Source organism: Mya arenaria, chromosome 6, assembly GCF_026914265.1.
Source record: "Mya arenaria isolate MELC-2E11 chromosome 6, ASM2691426v1".
NCBI classification, from domain to species: domain Eukaryota; kingdom Metazoa; phylum Mollusca; class Bivalvia; order Myida; family Myidae; genus Mya; species Mya arenaria.
The window spans coordinates 66,377,940-66,394,148 of record NC_069127.1 but is presented as its reverse complement, the minus strand read 5'-3'; the positions used below and the strand labels follow the sequence as shown (position 1 = coordinate 66,394,148).

The following is a 16,209-nucleotide window of genomic DNA, read 5'->3' as shown; positions in this document are numbered from 1 at the left end:
AGATATATTTCCAAACTGACACCAAAGACTTTGTAACACTTTTTCACAGCAGATATTCCAGTTACTCCACATGTACATAGAGTTTAAACTTCCATAACAGTCACCTGTAGAGGCCAGTCTTCCTACATAAATTGCCAGTCCCCTTCCCCGTAAACAGAACACGCTCAATAAGTTGTCACCTGTTGATTGCTGTCATTGTGTAGCATGAGCCAAGACAAACAATGTGATCTCCACGAATATACACCTCATTATCGGTCAATAACTGCATTATAATGCACAGTACATCACTGTGATAATAAGATTGAAAAAAATGTGCACAAAGGATACGTAGTTGTTCAGGTGTCCCCGTATCAAGACAGTCCCGTATCTGGTGCATCTCTGTGTTCAAACCCTGTTGCTGGAATAGATCCTCCTGTAACATATACACATCAATGTTAAGTATTATTTTGGAGCCCCGTATGAATGCACCCGTATCTTGTGCACCTCAGTGTTCAAACCCTGTTGCTGGAATAGATCCTCCTGTAACATATTCACATCAATGTTAAGTATTATTTTGGAGCCCCGTATGAATGCACCCGTATCTTGTGCACCTCAGTGTTCAAACCCTACTGCTGGAATAGATCCTCCTGTAACATATTCACATCAATGTTAGGTTCTGTTTCGGAGCCCCATATCAAGACAGTCCAGTATATCTGGTGCACCTCTGTATTCAAACCCTGCTGCTGGAATAGATCCTCCTGTAACATTTCACATCAATTCTCAGGTACATCAGAAAAATACTAAAACTACCCGAAAAATCGACCCGGTCATACAAATAGTGAACGATGCTGTTCATCTCTGATACCCCCCGGGTTGGTGACAAAAGGTGGAAAGACAATGCAGCCTAGATTGGCAAACAATATGGCCCCTAATTGGTCATACGATCTGGGCTGTACTGTCTTCGACACTGGGCCATGTCAGATCTGCCAATTGGGTCTGTATAGTCTTGGCATTTTAGTCTTCCAATCTGTAACATTTTGTCTGGGCCATATCGCCGGGGATTGGCTGTTATTTCTATATACCTCACACACACACACACAAATGTGTAGAGACATACAGTTATTTCGCAAAATTAAAGTTTTGCAATATAATTTAACACATAATTATGAAAACAACAAATATGTCACAATATGCCACTCTTCCAGGAAAAACGAATTTCAATATTAATAACACTATTGCACATAATGGAAGTCTGTAATTTAAAGCAGGAAAAAAAACCTCAAGAGAAGTTATACATCATCTCTAACTAACATAAGAACGGAAATTTGATTATTTAAATCCTCCATTCAATAGACATTAAAATGGGAGAGACAGCAAATTTAGGGAGGAAATTAATTTCAGAGGCAGAATTTTACCCTTGAATGTTGGTAATTTTTACCTAGAGAGTAATTACTGACAATGAACAGTGCTAAATTACATTTCTCAAATTGGCAAATCTTTTCATCTAATCTAAGATATATTGTTTGCTTTTTCTCAATTGTCTTTAAAACATTTTCTGCGCATTTTCTAAACCTATCTCCAATATTGAATTTCAAGGAGAAAATTGGAACAAATTTTAAGTACACACATTGTCAAAAGTGCATGTAGTCCCTCACTGTTTAAATAAGTCATCAAAATTAGACTTTTAGGTGAACAGTCCTGGCTCCAATTTCTCTTAAGTAGCTTTAAGCTGCACTCTCAGAGATTGACTGTTTTGACATTTTTGTTAGTTTTTGTCTCAGAATCAACTAATTTCAGTAGCAATCCCTTCAAATCAGTAATATAAGATAACTCGCAATAGAGCAGATCTCACTTATTTTGAAAACTGCCTTAATTTCTCTCAAAGAGTAAGTAACACTTTCAGCTATAAAACAACAATTTTCAAAAATTAAAAACTGTGATTTGTTTTTGTCAGCAGTGTTTTATCACTGGTTTCCAGACATATATGTAAACAATGGCTCATTCCAAGACAAAAAAATAAAAGAAAGTTGTCAAACCGGTCATGTGAGAGTGCAGCCTTAAAACAGAAATAAATTTTCATTTTATATGCAAGCTACCATCTAAACAAAAGGCATTGCCAAATAAACAGAAAAAAACTCCTTCTAGTCTATAAGCATTAATTTCAAGATAAAAATGAATAAATGAAGATTAGTAACCACCACTTCCAGACAACATCTGTTCTATATAACTCCATTTTTCTATCTCAAAACAGTAATTGAACCAGAAGTTTATCAAATAATACTCTAACAATTGTCTCCGCCGCATTAATTCTTATTTGAAAGCAGCTATTAAATGACAACAGCATCTGTTTTTGTGATCCCTGTACCAAAATTGAGATTTATATGGTATGGAAGTCCATGTTTACGAGATTTTTTTGTTAAATAGATGCAAATGAAGTAAAGAATATAAGAAAGAAAATATTTCATCCTTGCCTTTGTTATTAGGGCATTTTCGGTAGAATAAATGTCTGCAATTAAACTGTACATTATAATTGAAGCAAATGTAAAAGCAGGATGGGCTGTTAAGTGCAGAAAACATTGAGAAATGATTATTTAATCATCTGGCAACTCTAGTGAAACATTAAAAGAAAAAAATTCTAGAATAAAATGTTTAAAAAGTTAAAAAAATGCATCATACAAATTAGACCAAGTATTAATTTGAAAGAGAATCATATTTAATAAAATATTTTATAAAAGCACCATTTACAAAAATTGTTAATGACTTAATAAGACTTTTGTTGCAATAAATCTTTGGGTTCATTTAAAGGATCCAGACACTTCTTGATTAATGACCATCACTAAGGACAAAATAGATGCACCTACATTTATTAACTTATAATTTTAGGAGAAAAAAATAATCCCTTTGGCCCTTCTGGCTTTCGATGGACAATGGTAAATAAGCCCTTCAGGCATTCAATGGAAAACAATCCTTCTGGTTTTCAATGGACATGGCTTTCAATTAAAGATAAGCCTTTCTGACTTTCAATTGAAGATAAGCCTTTCTGACTTTCAACTGAAGATTATAAGTATCTTCCATGGCCGAGAGTGTAAGATAAGTTCATTCTGACCCGAGCGTAGGGTGTTTTGTGGAAACGAGGTTTACCGAGTTTCCGCAAAACACCCTGCGCGAGAGTCGGGATGAATCTATCTACACTCTCGGCCATGGAAGATACTTTTTCTCCCACCTCAGTTAAACAAAATTAAGTAAAAATGTATTTTTTTGCCGGAACGCTTTTGTGCTTAGTGAAAATAATTGTGTACAGATATGCAATAATTCGTGGTTGTCATGGATATTCGCTCAGTGATTCAGAGTATGCAAATGGTCTGATCAGGCTTTAAATAGTTCTAAGAAGAGTGAAGCATTATTTCTTGAAAGGTGCGTGAAAACTGTTTTCTGGTGACATTTGAAGCGAGAAATAATTAACTCGCGTTCTAAATATTGTCACCAGACAAGTTTTCCATGATGCGCTACAGACGACAGTCTTCAACAAGGGAGGTAATTACAATGTGGTGACCATTGAAAGAAGTTCCTGACGGGCATTTTATCTTCGCCCGTGGGCAAGATAAGAATTTCTAGCATGGTTAAATTAATGGTTCTACTTATCTGAGGTGGGAGAAAAGCCTTTCTAGCTTTCAATTGAAAATAAGCCTTTCTGATTTTCAATTAAAGATAAGCCTTTCTGACTTTCAATTGAAGATAAGTCTTTCTGATTTTCAATTAAAGATAAGCCTTTCTGACTTTCAATTGAAGATAAGCCTTTCTGATTTTCAATTAAAGAAAAGCCTTTCTGACTTTCAATTGAAGATAAGCCTTTCTGGTTTTCAATTGAAAATAAGCCTTTCTGGCTTAAAATTGAAGATAAGCCTTTCTGGCTTTTAATTGAAGATAAGCCTTTCTGGCTTTTAATTGAACAATTCTGGCTTTCAATTGATGATAAGCCCTTCAGGTTTTCAATTTACTTTAAGCACTTCTGACCTTCAATTGAAGATAAGCCCTTCTTGCTTTCAATTGATCATAAGCCTTTCTGACCTTCAATTGAAGATAAGCCTTTCTGGCTTTCAATTGAAGATAAGCCTTTCTGCTTTCAATTGAAGATAAGCCCTTCTGGCTTTCAATTTACCATAAGCCCTTCTGGCTTTCAATTTACCATAAGCCCTTTTATTTTGCTTTTTATGGATGAATCATCAGTGAAATTAATTCTGAATTTTTTTTGTGGCTTGGAAAGGATCAATATTTTTGAGGTATATCAGATATGTCAACTACACAGTACTACTTTCATTTTTTGACCACAGATGTGCACAATACTTTTCTTCCAAAGAACTTGTGCTCATATTTTCATACCAATTCAATAAACTTTTTAAATACCTGATGTTTGCCATATTGCCATATATGGTCAACAAGTCTGAATATCTCCTTGGGTGCAGCTAACAGCCGGGTATCTACTGCATGTGTGTCTACGTTGTCAAGGCTACCAGGCCGCTCCTGAAGTAAGATTATACTTATATAGTAGCTGATTTTGTTTGTGGATTTACCATCATTCTTTATAGAGTATTATTTTATCATTGAGTGTATAAAAGATCAAGGTTATAAGAAAACAAATCAAGCGATGAAAGCTGTAAGGATCTATCTTTATCTATTATATGCTTAACAGTGGTTTATAGAGATTAATCAGTGAAATACAAGTGACATTTCACAATTTTATTTCACTGTTTTAAACAGTGAAATAACATTATGATATTTATCATTGTTATGAAGTTTTAGCCACTCTCAATTCCAAATCAAATGTCAGCACGCACAGGGCTGGGACACAATTTCAAAACATAATTTCCAGAATGACATTAGGAACACATACAAACTGGCGCCCTTTTACAATTACAATTAATTGTTCTTTTTTTATCCATTTTAGTCATTTAATTATAAGAAAATTTGTTGATTTCAGTGTAAAATTGCAATATATTTCACTATGTGAACACCAGACGTCAATATTCCACTCGTGAAATATAGCTTTTGGTGTTCACTCAGTACGTTTTGGTATTTTTTTTACAATTATGATATCAAAGAGTTTTTAACATTTTATTAAATACTTGTCCTGAGATTCGTTACAGAAAAAAACTTGCCAATCTGTTGTACAGTCCCTTTAATGGTTTTTAATACTTGATTAATGATGATTTTGGGCATCCATTGAGAATTATTTCATTATTTAATGAGCTCTCATGAACCCATGTCTTGTTCTAAATCTATGATATGTCTACTAACACCTACCATATTGACCAAATCAGCTGTGGGGACCTCCCGTATCGGCCCATGCATCTGCACCAGTGCCTCGATGGACGACCCAAAACTGCTCACAATGTAGTTACCACTGATGGGTATCTTACAACAGGTTAAGGTAGCTAATCATGTGAAAAGAATTTTGAAAATATTGTTGACATTCTGGATCGTTATGTTTAGTTCTATAATCAGAAAATGTGATGAGAACTTTAACTATGTTCAAGTATTAAACATGGCTAAGTTCTCAAGTTCAGTTATGAGCTGAAATATCTACAAATAAAATGATATATTATTATATCTTATAGAATAATTTATAATGACTAAAATTTGTTTGAACATTTCATAATGACAATTATGTTTAAGTTATTTCACAGTGTGTTCTATTTTACGGTCATCCATATGGCATTTGTGACTTGCATTGTATGTCTTGAAATGTTTGGATCATGGGTAACATTGACCCAGTTCAAACATTATGTTGTATATATTGATACTGAATAAAAGTTCTTCCTCTGCTGACATCTATCTAATTTATTTTATGTACATAATAGATGCTTAAATTTAATGTTTTATGTTCTCTAATGATTTAACAAGTTTGGATAAAAAAATAATACTTCGAGTCATAGGGTATGGGCGTTTATTTGTCCCAGATTTTTATTTTTGGGTCCGTTCTTTATGAAATTAAGTTAAATCCTGCTATTTGTCATTGAAATTACAGCAACATGTGCGAAAGATTAGTCAAGCATTGTGATTTTATAAATCAGCATTTGTCACAATTGAGAAATTAGCATTAACTTAACTAAAATTGCCCGATTACCCATTGACCTCTCCAGCGACCACTGTAGTTATCATAACCAGTGATATTAAGCCAATAAGCCAATGCCATGTATTTTTATCAACAACAAGAGCTGTCACAGAGACAGCGCGCTCGACTATTCCGCCACTTTTCGGTGTATGGATTGAAAAGTTTTGTCGAAACATGCATGGATCACTGTTGGATTAGATTTCAATGCATTACATGATGTGCTGAGATATTTACATAAATTGATTTGGAAAATATTTGAGGTGGTACGCAAACTTTAATGTAAATTTTAAGTCCAAAAAGGGGCATTATTTTATAAAAATGCTTGATAGAGTTACCTCCTCCTGTGTACAGGTTGGGGGCATGACGGTGAACAAGCGTGCAAAGTTTCAAAGCCAGATGTCAATGGACTTTGAAAATATTTGAGGTGGTACGCAAACTTTAACGTAAATTCTAAGTCGAAAAAGGATCATTATTTTGTCAAAATGCTTGATAGAGTTACCTCCTCCAGTGTACAGGTTGGGGGCATGATGGTGAACAAGTGTGCAAAGTTTCAAAGCCATATGTCAATGGACATTGAAAATATTTGAGGTGGTGCGCAAACTTTAATGTAAGTGGTTACGCTGACGCTCGGGTGACTAGGATAGCTCTCCTTATTCTTCGAATAGTCAAGCTAAAAATCAAACTCAAAGGATACAAAGAAATCTTTGCCACCATGCAGGTGAAGTACGAGGATATCTTCTATCTTCTGGTGTCCACAGTTGAACTGGTAGGCAATGTGATGATCCACCAAAACCTCCAGGAATATCTCCACACTGTCACCTGGGGTTTTACAAAATAAACATTGTCAACATATTTGGTAAAGATTGGATGAAGAAAACATTTAAAGAGTGGACAACAATGTGAACAATTTCAGCGCACTACATGATCCCTACATGTTTGCCCTGCTACTCGGGCGAGTGCAACTATAATCAGTTAGTAGCTGGATATATGTATATTAATAATTATGAAGGTCAGTAACAACCACCCTTAATGCTTGTTGAGAGAGTGTCACCTTTTATGATACCACCACAAGAAGATGGCAATGTTCGTCCCCTCTCTATAAAGATGGTCAAAGGACATAACTCATGAAATATTGTTGATTACTTGACTTGCTTTACCGGAGCCAATTGTCTTGTCGTGGTGAACATTGTCAAAATTGTACATTTTCCTTAAATTCAACAATTTTAACAGTTTTATTACTGAGAATAATAATTTATGGTACGAAGTCGGAAGTGTTATGCTAAATGTATATTTCACATTCAAAATATTGAAACCTATATATTTGGAAACTTGAGTTTTTAAAAACGAAATTTAAAACTATTTTTAAGCATTAGCTTTTTTTCAAGAATTATACCACTTCAATATTTAACACTTAAGTCAAATTATTTAAAAAAAATAAAACAATTTTGTTCTACGGCCCCTAGGTTTGTAGGTTTTGTGTGCCAAAGATAGAGACAACACAGACAGCACTAAGGCTGTGACAAGACCTCCACTTCAAATCACACACATGTTTTACAGCCAAAAGTCTAATAAAAGTCTCCATAATTTGTTTACATCATTCAAACTACAAAGTAAGTCATTATCTAAGTGCATGTGTTTATTTCTTACCTGGTTCAATGACAGCTGATGATGGGGACACTTTCAGCCAGGGTTTGCAATATGTGTCTTCATCCGGCTTGTTTATAAACTCAAATGTCACTGGGATCTATAAACAAAAAGTCAGTTATCCAGTTAGAAAAGCATTTTTATAGTTTTATACTTATACCTATGCAAAACAATGCTGCATACCATACAACCATCTTTTTACTGATAATCAATATACCATCACCTAAGATGAACTAAATCAGTTTATTCTGGCTAAAACTAAGAACTAATGGTACTAGAGTGTCATGGAGCAAATACTGATGCTTGTCCATTTTTCCAGTAAAAAAAGACATAACTCAACAACAATTAGAGTTAAAGGCCTTGCTTAATATGTGTTCTGTCTCTGGTAACATATATACCAAATTTCATTTCAATATCTTAAATGGTTTTTGAGTTATGGCCAAGGTTTTGCAGAACGCCAACACCAAAGACACCAACACAGAAGACGACTTTACGACAACGACACGTAAGATGACTGCAACAACGTTACCGACACTGAAGATGACTTCATGACAACGACACCTAAAGATGACTGCAACAATGTTACCGACACAGAAAACAACTAAGGCTATCAAGATATCTCAACTTGTTTTCTTTGAAAACAGACAAAGTAAACATCAATCAAAAAATTTACACAATATTATCAATGAAGTGCAATAAATAAGCATACAATTATGTATATATTACATCAGCATTTGACATAAAGATACTAAGTTGACCTTTCTCACAGTCCTTTACCTGTCCAGTATTTGCTACAGCCAGAATCAGTTCATGGGGTTCCATAAACTTCACATCCAGGAACAGGAACTGAAAGGAAATACATTTAATAAATCATTTAATATCAGTAGTACGCATGTTTAGGCAATTAATTAGAGGTAAATAAACCATACCAATACCAATGTGCCTTCTGTCTGGAATATTCCATTATTCTGGATTTTCAGCATAAATTAATATTATTTTATGAAAATATTTGCAATGTCCCCATACACAATCTTTATCATTCCCAGACCCCTTAATTATCTATCCACCTATACCCCATCCCTTTGTTAATACACTCCTGTAGTAGTTGTTTTTCAGTCAATTACACTGTCCTCATACACTCTCTTATACTATTCCTCCAAACTCCTAATCCTTAGTCATTCGCCAGCCTACACAGCTACGTTACAATGTCCCCTCTTATCCCTTTTCCTCATCCCCAAGCCTCCCCCTGCCCCCTGTACATACCTCCCTCTGGGTTAATGACACTTGTGGTAGGTAGTCATTCTCCAATCTATCTAGCTGTTTCATAATGTCCTCCCCAGTCCCTACCTCTCATTCCCCCCCCCCCCGCCCCCTGTACATACCTCCCTCTGGGTTAATGACACTTGTGGTAGATAGTCATTCTCCAATCTATCTAGCTGTTTAATAATGTCCTCCCCAGTCCCTACCTCTCATCCCCCCCCCCCCCCCCGCCCCCTGTACATACCTCCCTCTGGGTTAATGACACTTGTGGTAGATAGTCATTCTCCAATCTATCTAGCTGTTTAATAATGTCCTCCCCAGTCCTTACCTCTCATCCCCCCCGCCCCCTGTAGATACCTCCCTCTGAGTTAATGACACTTGTGGTAGATAGTCATTCTCCAATCTATCTAGCTGTTTAATAATGTCCTCCCCAGTCCCTACCTCTCATCCCCCCCCCGCCCCCTGTACATACCTCCCTCTGGGTTAATGACACTTGTGGTAGGTAGTCATTCTCCAATCTATCTAGCTGCTTCATAATGTCCTCATACACTTTTTTGTATTTCTCTTTCAGTACCACTTTGATCTGAAAAAAACAAATCATTTGTCGATCATTTTCACTGATCATTTGCTATGAAAGTTGCAAGAAGGCAAACTTGTAAATGTTGTGTTATTGATGAACCTTTTACCCAAGGGGTCCTAGGTTTTATTCTAGGAATAGATTACAATAATCACAGTGTTCGACACTTGCGTCCAAGACTCCTAAATTTTGTCCCAGGGGACCGTTTCGATCAAGGATTTTAACTGTACCTTTAATTATCTTAAATCTGTATAAACGTCACAAATGGCATCGATTCACACTAATATATAGCAAAATAATGAAGCTAAGATAAGATAATTTTAATTTTCGATTTAAAGCTGCACTCTCACAGATTTAACATTTGATAACTTTTTTATTTTTTGGTTTTGGAATGAGCCAATTTGTTAGTAAATATCGGCAAACCAATGATAAAAGATTGCTGAAAAAAGATCAGATCGCAGATTTTCATATTTCCGTTCGAAAATCAATGTTTTATGGCTTAAACTGTTACTAACGGTGGCTTAAACCGTTACTAATGGTTTAAAAACAACATAAAACATCAATTTTTCAACTTAAATATAAAAATCTGCGCACTTAGTTTTTGTCAGCAGTCTTATATCACTGGTTTCCATGGATTTTCGCAGAAATTGGTTCGTTCCAAGACAAAAATTATAAAAGTTGTCAAAATGTTCAATCTGTGAGAGTGCAGCTTTAAATCATCAAAGATCTTTATTAAAAAGGGGCCCAAACTCCTAGACTTGGTGATACAGTCCACAGCAGAAACCAAGATCAAAGTTTCAAGACCCTTTAAAAAAATTGAAATATAATTCAAACCATCCTCTTACCCCAGTGTCAAAGAGACTGCTGACTGGTTTATGGTCACTGATTTTAAGGGCCGGATGAGATCTGTAGATGATTTGTCGAACGCCTGAACCCTTCCATAACACCCTGTCACACCAGGCAGGATTGCGGGCCTTTTCACTGGAAAATAAAAATTCGTAATTAATGATTGAAAATCAAAGCAAGATTAAATTTTTAGTTATGGAGCTATACTCATGAAGCAACTTGAGTAAAATTTCATCTAATAGGAACAATTGCCTTTTTCTATTTAAAGTTGTATCATTGTTAAGAAAATCAAAGTTTTTAAATTATGGCCAAGTTTTTGCACACCAATGAACACTATGCAGACAAAAAACCAAGGTCTTAACTTTCTTTTTCTTCAAAAACCGACTGGCTATAAATTGATGTATAAAGTTTTTCAAATGCAGTCCATACCTAGTATCAAAGTTGTCTGTCCCAGTGTCGTATCTATACGTGGGTGGAAAGTTTATTTCGCCCTCTGAGTAGCTTTTATAAACAATATTGGTACTCATGTGTTTCCGCAACTGAAAATTTTACATGAAATAACAAGGGCTAAATGAATGCAAACTCATTATAAAACCAAAAACAAAATCTGAAAGATCATACTGGTAAACCATTAAGACTTTTGAGTAACATTTTGACTACAAACTATTTAATGACGAGCCTTGGAAAAGACTTATGGTAAGATTTTAAACATAGATGTTCAATTGTGCTTCTTAGGCGAGATATATTATAATACTTTAAAAGGCTAGGACGTAGCCCAATATTACAATATCCTAACAAAAAGGGTTTAATTGCTTAAGAATTCATTTTTTTCCATGTCACTTAATGATTGCAATATTAACAATTGGCCATGTGCTGTTAATTCATCTGAAGATCATTCAATAATAGTGTCAGAGTTATTACTAATTTCTTTAAGCTTGATTGTGACGTGGGCTGATAGATTATAGAATCACTATTCAGTCTGTTTCTTTGGTATAACCCAAAACTGGTGTCAATCATGAGGGGCCAGGAGAAAGTACCCCTGGTGTGGAATCGAACCCATAACCGCTTTGGTGAGAAATTGATGTCTATACCGCTAAAACCCCTCTCACCCTTCAATAGTATTCAGTGTGAGGAATCACCTGACTTAAAGTGGTTCTCACATGGGTCATCTCGGGTCACAACCGATGTAAACAAACAAATAAGTGACATTAATATCTAAATAACTTTTGGGACAGAAATTGAAATTTAAGAATTTCAATGTCACTATTTGACAATCAAAGTTTCCTAGCCAACAAACAGATCTTTCAGAATAATAGAAAAAAAGAATCAAGTGTGTATATATATTTACATATACAGTGGAAACTCACTAAACCGGACAAGGTCGGACTGGGCAAAATTTCCGGTTTAGTGAGGATTCCGGTTTAGTGAGGATTTGATGTACGGAGTAAGTTTACTCAAAATATTAACTGAGTTAACCTTTAAAGGGAAGATGACGTTTAGATGGGGGTTGAGACATGATTAAAGCACATGACAAAGTGATAAACATAATTATACATTTCTGCGTTTTTATAATCATCTTTTTTTCCAAGTCTTAAAATAAAACAACTCGCGTAATTTAATGCTTGTTACAAGTATGTTTGATAGTTTAATTAACGCACCGCTCTAATTTGATTCATTCATAGAAGTCTTAAGATAAAACAACCCTCCAAAATGATCACTTAATAACCGTTTCTGGTTCTTTATTTTCTGCAACAAACAAATTAATGTTTCAATCAATTTTCTTTTCACAAGATTGATTATCGTTTGATTATTGCGCGGCAGTCAATCCACAGCGCAATCATCATTATCGATTTAACACAACATCACAGGTGCAATATTTAACGACGCACCGGCTGTCAAAACAAAGCGACAAAGTGACACACGATTCGCGAATTCCTAATACACAAAATCATTTTGACATGTTTGAACAAATATAAGTCCGGTTTTGTGAGGTAAAATTACGTTGACAACTAACAAATTTTCTCGATTTTTTGTCCGTATTCGGAATTCCGAGGTTCCGGTTTTGTAGGGATTATTTTACATTGAAAATAGAAGGGGAAAACCGGGACTCTGAAAAAAGGCCGGTATCCCGAGGATTCCGGTTTGTGGAGATCTGGTTTAGTGAGTTTCCACTGTACATACAATATATAAAGTGCACCTACCTGGTCATGTGGTAGAAGTTTGTGTAATCTGCCCTGGGCCACACAGTCTTTCACAACAGTTATGTCCTGGTCTATCCGGTAGTTCAGGTCACCCAGCCAAAACACAACACTAAAACAGAACAAAGTTTCACATAACATGATTGTCTTATTTTATTTTAATGCAATCTCTGGTCAAAATATGTGCTGAAAAATAACAATATGTGTGATAAAACAAGTATCAAATAAATGTCTTGTATAAATTCTGCATTAAAATTATTCCACCAAGGGTTTAGTCACTTTAAAATCATTATGTTACTAGAAACGCTGCAATGGGATGAAAACCAGGTTTTCAACATTTGTGCAAAAAGAGGGTTTGGGATAACATAAGAAATGATCGATAAGAATATAGATGGAAATAGGAAACTCTTTAAGGTATATTTGCTTCCCTACGTTAAAACATGATCACCTTACTGCAAACTAAAGCGCTTGTTGAATGTATGCTACTTGACCCAAAACCCAAAATCCAACAAATTTCGACCAAAGACATTTAAGTGTGACCCTGAACTTTAATGTACAGACATGAGTGTGGTGACAGTATTTCATTTATGTGTGCCAAATTATCTTGAATTCCCAATCCAAACAAGGAAAAATACTAGGCAATGACCTTTATGTGTGACCTTGACATTTAATGTACAGGCATGAGTGCAGTTATTGTGAATATTTCTGCCAAGTTATATCCCTCAATGCATGGCCAAGTCACAGCTGAGACAAGCCAAAACAAGGAATTTTGATTAATAATCCTAAAGTGTGACCTTCACTTATGATCTGCAGAAAATAGCACTTGCAGGCACTTGTCTAGTAATTGTGAACGTTTGTGCCAAATTATTTCAAAATGTTATTATGCATGCCCAGGTAACAGTCCAGACAATGCAAAATACAGAATTCAGCCTGGACAAGCCAAAATAGATTTCTTGACAAATGACCCGCTAGTACAACTTGACCTTTGACCTACAGATACGGGTCTTGCTTATTGCCTTGTCATGGTGAACAATTTTGCCCAGTTATTTTAATATCTCCAATGCAAGAGGAAATTACAGCCTGGACAAGGCATTTTGACCAATGACCTTTAACTGTGACCTTAACCTCTGTCATACATTCATGAGAGATAGATGGCAAGTTACAGCAGAAACAAAGTACTAGGCATTTTGACCAATGACCTTTAATGCTGTCCATGACCTTTGATGTACTAACCTGGGTCTTATTTGTGACACACGGTCTTGTCATGAAAAACATTTGTGTTAAGATACTTAATTAAATCCCTCTATGTATGGCAATGTTACAGTCGGAACACAAATTGTTGACTCCGCCCGGAAGTATGCCTGCAAGCCTGCGGATCGCCCACCCACTGACATACCTTTGGAAAACCTGTTTAAGAATTGTGGATCACTATCATTCATTTAAAATATCTACATGTATAATAATAAACAAAAGAACTCACTCATGATCTTGGACAGTAAGTGGTGGAAGGAATCTCTTGAACTTCATTTTGCTTTCTATATCGAATGCATCCTGAAGGTACAAAGAAAATGAAGTCTTAATTACACTATAAGCATCTTTTTTCAAATAAATAAAGAAGGAAATTGGCATGCATTGTTTGCCTACAGCCATCCAAATTATATTATTATGACTCTAAAATCCAAACCATGCTCTAGAGCTCTCTAAAGTAAACTTCTTTTTTTAACCATTTACACATCCCCACACACACAATAAGTAGACTGTTAAACAAGGGGGCCATAGGGCCCTATATCGCTCACTTGAGTACCTGGAGAAACTGGGCTAGCAAGCTATTCTAAAGCAGGGATGTGATTGACCTGGCAGCTGAAGGGCTGAACAATTTTAGCGAGGGTTTTTTGGGCACGCTCAAGGGCCCCTGTGGGGGTTAAAAGGTGGTAACACCCCCTTAGCCAAACAAAAAAATGACTTTATAGAAGCCTTTTAATGGCTCTCCTGGCTTCACTTTTGAGGCAAACTGGAGTGTCAATACTTACGAATGAAGTAATAACCAAATTTATTTACAGAGCAATACATCAATATTTCATACAATACTTTTCACATACCGACTTAGTATATACTAATCAAATAATCAGTAAAAGTAATCAAAAAAAAAATTCAATGATATTTATCCCACTAATAAAAAAGCAATTTAAAACAGTAAGTTAACAACAATCTGGTAACTGATGAAGCCATCAAATCACATACATTCTGCTTTCCCGTCAATGTCAACCTTGCGGATTTTTTTTCAGATATAAGCAATTCACAGAAATGGTCCCTGGAGCCATTTGATACGCAGAAAGATGCGAATCTGTGGTCAAATCACATCTCTTGCAAAAATTGCTAAGGAAGTTAGTGGTTGCTAAGGAAGCTAATGGTTTCTAAGCAGGTTCATGGTTGCTAAGGAGGCCCATGGTTGCTAAGGAATGTGATTGTTAAAGGGAAGCAAGCCATTGTCAAGGTAGCCATTGGTTACTAAGAAAATATGCAGTTACCAAGGAAGATGAAGGTTGATAAGGAGGTCCATGGTTGTTAAGGGAAGAGATGGTTGCTAGGGAAATAAGGTAACAAGAAGCAATTGGTAAAGTACCACTCTGCAAATCTCCTTTGTAAATATCTAAGCTCTGGGCACTGCAGATTTGAAGAACAAGATTCTTATTTAAGTGAAGTCTGTATTAAACAAGTGGCCAAAAATATTAAAGATTTTCCTTATTTAAGTCTACATAAAACTAACCTCTGCTGGCCATGAACTGACTTGGTCGAGGTTCACCCTAGGAACATTTATGTTAATCAATTTTCAAATCTGGCGTGATGTTTCAGAGGAATAGATTTTCCAAGTTTTCTATGTAGCCATAGAGTGAAAAATAGCCCCTCCATCTGACAGCCATTTTTAGTACAAAACTGATATGGTTTGAAGCAGTTTGATAAGAGGGTCACCCAAGGAACATTTCTGAGAATCATTTAAATCAGGCCAGCTGTTTCTGAGAAGAGTTTGGCATAAGGGACCATATGCATGTTTACATTTATGGCTTGAAGGTAGTTGGTCAAATAATATTTTCTGTGAAATCATTTTCAAAAAAGGCCAAGGGTTTCTTTGGAGAAGATTTTCTTATAGCCAAATAGTGAAAACTAACCCCACTTCCTGAAGGCCATGATTTTTTATGAACCAACACAGTTTGAAGGAATTTGATGAGAGGGTCACATAAAGACTATATCTGTGGATTTTTCTTAAATCTGGCCAGCAGTTTCTGAGGAGGATGTTTTAAAAGTTTATCATTCTGGTTGCCATGGTAACAGAGTTCCGCATAAAATTCGATTTCTTAGACGGTTTTTTAATTGAGACCACTTAAGAACCATTCCAGTTAAATTTAGCTAAAAAACAGCAAGTGGTTTAATAGCAGAAGTTGTTTGAAGCAAAAAGTTGACATACGACACATGACGATGGACGCCGAACAAAGAGCCGTCCAAATAGCTCCGACCTTCGTGCTCCAGTGAGCTAAAAATAAACCCAAGCTGGATACACTTACCTACATTGGGTTGTACTGAGTTATTTAAGGCCT

The 16,209-nt window shown here is 35.7% G+C and overlaps 1 protein-coding gene across 2 annotated transcripts in view; it reads right to left on the bottom strand.

The window, feature by feature from the left end:
* Positions 1-16,209, bottom strand: part of LOC128237469 (inositol polyphosphate 5-phosphatase OCRL-like) — a 50,556-nt gene that overhangs the window by 14,257 nt on the left and 20,090 nt on the right. The window contains exons 14-25 of one of the 2 annotated variants that reach the window (XM_052953036.1): positions 16,080-16,145; positions 14,097-14,167; positions 12,620-12,728; positions 10,848-10,957; positions 10,418-10,553; positions 9,468-9,578; positions 8,513-8,581; positions 7,739-7,835; positions 6,786-6,910; positions 5,281-5,391; positions 4,384-4,500; positions 328-412 (exon numbers count right to left, since the gene is read on the bottom strand). In XM_052953036.1, the coding sequence (XP_052808996.1) occupies positions 328-412; positions 4,384-4,500; positions 5,281-5,391; positions 6,786-6,910; positions 7,739-7,835; positions 8,513-8,581; positions 9,468-9,578; positions 10,418-10,553; positions 10,848-10,957; positions 12,620-12,728; positions 14,097-14,167; positions 16,080-16,145 (1,207 nt within the window). The remainder of the gene's footprint in view (positions 1-327; positions 413-4,383; positions 4,501-5,280; positions 5,392-6,785; positions 6,911-7,738; positions 7,836-8,512; positions 8,582-9,467; positions 9,579-10,417; positions 10,554-10,847; positions 10,958-12,619; positions 12,729-14,096; positions 14,168-16,079; positions 16,146-16,209) is intronic. The other variant, XM_052953037.1, reaches the window with a different exon arrangement.